At 45.7% G+C, this 6,581-nt stretch overlaps 1 protein-coding gene across 1 annotated transcript in view; it reads left to right on the forward strand.

Annotated features, from left to right (window-relative positions):
• Positions 1–568: 568 nt before the first annotated feature.
• Positions 569–6,581, forward strand: part of ZNF277 (zinc finger protein 277) — a 67,351-nt gene continuing 61,338 nt past the window's right edge. Inside the window, exon 1 of the mRNA XM_018561381.1 lies at positions 569–629. Coding sequence (XP_018416883.1) covers positions 602–629 — 28 coding nt within the window. The 5' untranslated portion in view covers positions 569–601. The remainder of the gene's footprint in view (positions 630–6,581) is intronic.

Consider the following 6,581-nt stretch of genomic DNA (forward strand, 5'->3'; position numbering starts at 1 on the left):
TGGCAAGGACATCATTGATAGAAAGAGGGCTGCCGGTAGTGAAGGAGTTATTTAAAAAAAAGATCCATTTGCTGGCATTTAATTGGTTAACGAAAGCCCATCTACAGGCAATGAAGGGATTAACAAAAGACTATCTGCTGGCAAAGAAGCCATTCATAGAAAGGGGTTACTTTAAAAAGGGCAAAACATCTGGTGGCAATGAAGGGGTTAACAAAAGGCCATCTGCAGGCAAGGAAGTCATTGAAAGAAAGAGAGCTGCTGGTAGTTAAGGGTTCAATGTAAAAAAGGAGCAATTTGCTGGCAATGTATTTTTTAACAAAAGCTCATCTACAGGCAATGAATGGGTTAACAAAATCCCTTCTGCTGGCAATTAATGGGTTAACAAAAGCCCTTCTGCTGGCAATGAAGGGGTTAACAAAAGCCCATCTGCTGTCAAAGAAGCCATCAATAGAAAGAGAGCTGCTGGTAGTAGAAAGTCGCTACAATAAGAACTTCCAGGGATGAAAGAGTTCACGGGGAGGGGCGGTGCTGGGAACTGGTGGCTCCGCCCACGTGTTGTAGAGAGGCGGTGCTGTCATTCTGTCCCGGAAGTAGTGACAGCATGGCCGTGGCTGGCCGGGAGTGTGAAGGTATTGTATAGCTGCCGTTTGTCTAGAATTGTGCTCGATCATGGCTGCACATCACTGTGTGCAGGTCTCATGTACCCCGGCGTATGACAGCGCTTTATTCTTCCCGCAGCCAGGGAAGGCAGCTGTACTTTTATATTGAAGTTCACATGGAGAAGATAAACAGAGAGAACACATATAAACTGTCCTGTGCAGTACTAGAACGTTCACCCACAAAACAATTGCTTTCTTTAATTTTTCATTCTTACATATTTTAGAGTTCATTTATGGAGGGAGGCTGGGGGGACCCCAAGTCCTTGTTTTCATCTTTGCATTGCGGCAATGTGCACAAAGATGCATGTGTTTTACAGCATGACAATGTGCGTCACTTTGTAAGAGGTGCTGCAGTGCCATTTATTGTTAGTGGTACCCCAATGCATCCTGCTGCACCATGCGCTTTCATCATCAAATTGCACCAAAACACAATTGTGATAAAGTACCATGGAGGGGTACTTATCAAAACTGGAGAAGACAGAATCTGGAGAAGTAATACCTATCCCTGGAGGAAAGTGAAACGCCATTCTCACCTGGGAGGAAATGACGATAGGCAACAGAGCCAAAAAAAAAAGCGGGGTAAATAAATAAAAGCGGCTTTTTAAAAGTGGAGGGGGAGGATTAGGTTGGTGGAAGGTTTATTATTTGAGGCCTAGTTTACACCTGAGCTGTTTTCCCGCACTGATCTAATAGCGTGAAGACGCACAAAACACATTTCCATGCAAGTCAATGGTGACTGCTCACACCTTAGCATTGTGTCACGTGTAGGAGAATGCCTGTTGCCTAAAAAGATGCAGGAGCTATTTTCAGGCGGATGTCGCACAGTTTTTTCCCATAGATCTCTCTATTCAGGGAGAAATGCATGTTTGTGCATTTAAAGAGAAAATAAACGTGTAAAAACGCGCAAAACTGAAACCGCGTAGGTGTAAACCAGGCCTGAGTGAAGGTCTGCTTCAAGATGTGTGCATGGGTGGTAATAAGGGGGATGCAGATGCATGCACAATCAGTGGTGGGGATGATGCTGGTGGAAAGTGACGCCATTAAGAGCCGTGTGGGCAGATGTGTCAGGGCTCTGCATCTCCCAACCGTCTTGCTGGGCTCTTGGCAACCTGGGACCCTCTGGCTAGCGTCCCGCCAGTGACATCACTGGTTGCCAGGAGCTCAGCGGGACGCTGGCAAAAGCGTCCCAAGTTGCTAAGAGCTGGGCGTGGAGATGTGTATGGCCCTGACCATCTTCCTGCCTGGCTCTTAGCAACCTGGGATGCTCTAGCCGGAAAGGGGATGGCAGGCAAACTGCAAACATTGTGCAGCACTGCCTGCCACCCTTCCACGTCACCCAAAGAGATGCCGCCTAAGGTAGCAGCCCAGACTGCCTCATTATTGGGACAGCTCTGAGGCTGGCCATACACTGGTAGATTTCCGTACAAATGTTCATACAAAAAATCCCATCAGAACATTCAGTTATGCCATCAAAGACTTGATAAATGTTGTTCAAAATTTGTTTGATTTTAACATTTGATTTTTTGGTAAATGTGTTGAGTTTATGGATTGAAAACCACAATCAATGTTAGAATTTTGTCTGTTAGAGAAAGGATTTTGCTCCCTTTGACCCCCCCTTACAGTCTAGATCAATTGCTGATTTCACCCCATTAGCTGTTAGAGAATCAAAGTGAATGTTCTAGAAGTAACATTTTATGAATGAAATTTTAACCATGTATACCCAACTTGGCACAACCCCTCTCCCCCCCCCATGTGACAGCACTCAAGCCTGGAGATCTACACTCCAAGTGCATTGGGTTGTCAGGGGAGATGGTTTTGATTCAAATTTACTGTTTTGCACAGCACATGTGATTTTATAAACATGTGCCATAAGGGACCTTATGTGCAGGTTTACAACGTCACATGTTCCATACTGTAAATCAGAATTGAAACATTGAAGCACTTACATTTTATAGTTTCTGTTTGAGGGTAAAATGTATAATCTAAAAAGAAGTATATAAATAAATTAGGGATGCGCCAATACAGAGTACTCGCCCCAATGCTCAGATACCAGAACTTACGGTCACAGGGTGATCTCCTTCTGACTAGCAGTGCCGAGGGAGCATGGAGCCAGCTTCCTTTCCAATCAGGAAGCCGGGAGGTGGGTTATGGCCCTCCTCCCGGCTTTCTGATTGGCTAGGAAGCCGGCTTCACTTGTTGCTAGGCAGCCTGGCTTCCTGGCCAATCAGGAAGCCGGGCAGTACCTAATAACCCGCTTCCTGATTGGTCAGGGAGCCAGGTTGCCTAGGAACCAGTGAAGCCAGCTTCCTAGCCAATCAGGAAAGTGGGAGGCGAGTTATGAAGTGCCGCCTGGTTTCCTGATTGGCTAGGAAGCCGTCTTCACTGTTGTTAGTCAGCCTGACTTCCTGACTAATCAGTAAGCCAGATGGCACCTCATAACTCGCCTCCTTCCTGATTGGTCAGGCAGCCTTGGCAAGTGAAGCCGGTGTTTTTTCGGTAGAACTCCGGCTTCACAGGCAATCAGGAAGCCGGGCGATGGGTCGTGTTCCGCCGCCATACTTCCTGAGAATCTGGCACCGATACTCTATTGGCGAGTACCGAAATTTTTTTTATCAGAACTTATACTCGATACCGAAAAACCGGTATTGGTGCATCCCTAAAATAAATTCTCATTCATTTTACATAGGCTTTTTAACTTCATGCAGTACACCGCATTGTGGTGTAAATAGATCCTTAGTGAAGTTGTCCTTTATAAAAAATCTGCAACCCTCCTGAGTGCAGCCCAGCTACCTAAATGCATACTATTTTCCCTGATCCAGCACTATTCCCTCTGGCAAGGTTCCGACCAGCTCCTTTTTTTTAGTGTGCATGTGCTTCATGGTCCCATTCATTCATAAGAGCAAGCTGTACTCTGCCATCACCACTGGAGGCTGCCATCAGTATGGTCCCATAAGAATGAATGGGGCCATGGTGCACACATGCAGTTTGAAGGAGAGCCAGCTGGGACCACATCAGAGCAAAGATCGCTGAATTGTGGAGGAATGTAAGTATTATGAGGTGAGCTTCTCCAGGGGTGTTAGGGGAGCTTAAGGTGAAGTTGTCCTTTAAGGTCTAGACTTTGACTTAGCCATTGTAAGGCAATCCGTTATAAATGTCCGTTACTCGAATGTAGCTTTTGCCAAGTATATAGGAGGGTATTGCTAATTGGTGAACCAACGATGGCTCACTTCTCGATCTATCCCTGCAGGGAGCCGTGAGTGACTGTCACGGCTCTCTGCAGGGATAGATCAAGAAGTGAGCAAGCGACGGTATCTGTTCGCTCCCTTACCGATCTATTGAGCTGACCTGTGACAGTTTCATTGCCACAGATCGCCTAGAACTATGAGGCTGAGTGATTTTCACTCGCCTCATAGTTATCCTTTAAGGCTTGACTGTCACGGCTCTCTGCAGGGATTCCCCCCCTTCCCTGTCCGATCCTCCAGCGCTGACTGGTGGAACGGATGGGGGAGGGGACGGGTACAGCTGGCTCTGCCTCTAGATAGGCAGAGCCGGCTGTCAATCACGCAGCTGGGCGAATCTCGACAGTAATGTTGGGATCCGTCCCGGCTGCGGCGTCTCAGTATACCGCGAGCTGTAGCTTGCAGTATACTGAGCTTTGGGTGACGGGAGGACGCTAATTTGTGTCCTCCCGTTACCCTAAGGCCCCATTTACACTGAGCGATTTATCGCGCTGTAATTCCCGCGATATCGCGGCAATTTACAGTGCGATATCGCTCTCCAATGCATGGCAATGGGGCTCTGTCCGTCGCTGTCGCGGGTCGTGCGTCGCTACAGCAGGACCCTTTTTGGAGCGGATTTTGCCGCGATTCTAGCTTGCTCAATGCGCGACAAACGCGCGATTTGCGAATCGCTCAGTGTGAATGGGGCCTTAGGAGAACTATGGGGAAAAGCCCTGACCCCATAGTTCTCCTTTTAATATCACTTTAACCAGTCAGTTTTAATAAAACAAACTTAACACTCAGTTCAGTGTATACCTTGCACATTCACCAGGGACACCTGGTAGGAATGTGTATGGGTTTGAATGCTATAGCGACATTAGATTGTGAGCTCCTGGAGGCGAGGACAGAGCCTGATGTGAATGAATCAATGGATCTATGCACTTTGTAAAGTGCTTGTCAATCTATAAATACAGGAAACAAATAATCCTAGGGAGTCATAATAGAAGTATTTAATTAAGGTATGGAACTGTATCTTCAGTTTATTTGATAGGCATTGTTGGAAGCGCATAAAACTGCACTACATCATGCCCATGCTCACCAGCAATCTGGATTGTAAATTTTGCGAGTGGGAGGTGATCTACTGCACAAGCTATGAAGTAAGTTGTCTGTTTTTATCATTTTCACATTTTCCCCTGAATCCTTTCTCTTCTGTGTAACAAGGCAGAAAGCTCCAAGGCAACAGCTTCTTGAAGAGAATATTTTCAATGTCTAGTGAGACGGGTTCTGCTTCTAGAACTTGAAATAAACAACAGCAAATATTTCTTGTATTAATGTTAGCTTCTTATTACAGCACATATGGCCAGAAGTCTCTGGTGTAAAAATGTGAAATCTCATTAAAAGGCATTCTAGCAAAAGTGGCCATTTGTTGAATGGGATGAATACAAAAGTGTGTGCTGATGCAGTGGCGGGGAGTGAAGAACTGCACACTGATGAAAGGTGAGAAGGTGCACGATGGTGGCAGAAAGTGAGTAAGAGTGTGCCAGTTCACCGGCAGAGAGTGGGGAGGTGCGCATCAGTACACTGTGCAGAGAGTAAAGTGTACATCAGCTCAGTGGTGGAAAGCAAGGAATTGCGTGTCGGCGCAGTGGCAGAGAGTGAGGAGGTGCAGTGGCAGAGAGTGGGGAGGTGTGCTTTGATGCAGTGACAGTGAGTGAAGAAGTTTGCGTGCGAGCAGCGTGCAGTGGACAGAGTAATAAAAAGTGCGTCGGTACAGAGGCGGAGAGTGAGGAAGTGTGCGTCAATGTAGTGGCAGAGAGTAAGGAAGTGCATGGTGGTGCAGTGTCAGAGAGTGGGGTAGAACAGCAAAAAGTTTCCCAGCACACTCACCAGCAAAAAAACAGCTGTCTAACCGCTAAGGTTAAAAACAGAGGTTTTAGATACGTCTTCTGCAGAATATGTGGAAGCCGCACCGCCTCGTCAAGGCCACCTGTGTAGTGAGGTCCTAACTCTAACCTATGAGAGTCTCCATGTTGGAGCACATGTAGCAAAAGATAAAATTGGGTGCAGGTTCGCCAGGAGGTGACGGAGAGTGAGGAGGTGCACCTTGATGTAGTGGCAGAAATTAAGTAAGTGCACATCTTGTGTGTTCAATAGGTGTAACTTACTAAACTAAAACTAAATCTATATATTGGACACAATAGGTAGCAAGGCCTTTCTTGCACCCTTAAAGAAATTTTGACAAGGGCATAACTTTTAGAAAGTCTGCATTTGCACAGGCATTTCTAGAGGTTGAATATTTGAGGGGGATACTGGTAAAGATGAAGGTAAGATCTGGCATGTTATGTTGCCCATTGTACAGTTATAGCATGCTTAGGGGTGCACTGGGTCATTTCAATGACATAGTGATTTCTATGTTATGCCATGGGCTACAGTTTTGTGCTTTCTTTGATCCTATTCATGTTGGTTACCCTTATTTTTCTTTTATCTTGGCAAGGAAATGTATAAACCTTTTTAAGCAAATATTGTTATGCAGATTATTTCACTTTGTGCCTTGTGTGTCGGTTACTTTACCTCTCCATGACAACGCTACTTAATACTAACAAACCACATTAACCATAGCGCCCACACTGTAAATAATGTTTATATATAGCTTGTGAATATTGCTTCCCTTTAACTGTTACTATGGGATATATATATATATATA

This window comes from Nanorana parkeri, unplaced genomic scaffold (genome assembly GCF_000935625.1).
Source record: "Nanorana parkeri isolate BGI_ZX_2015 unplaced genomic scaffold, ASM93562v1 scaffold520, whole genome shotgun sequence".
NCBI classification, from domain to species: domain Eukaryota; kingdom Metazoa; phylum Chordata; class Amphibia; order Anura; family Dicroglossidae; genus Nanorana; species Nanorana parkeri.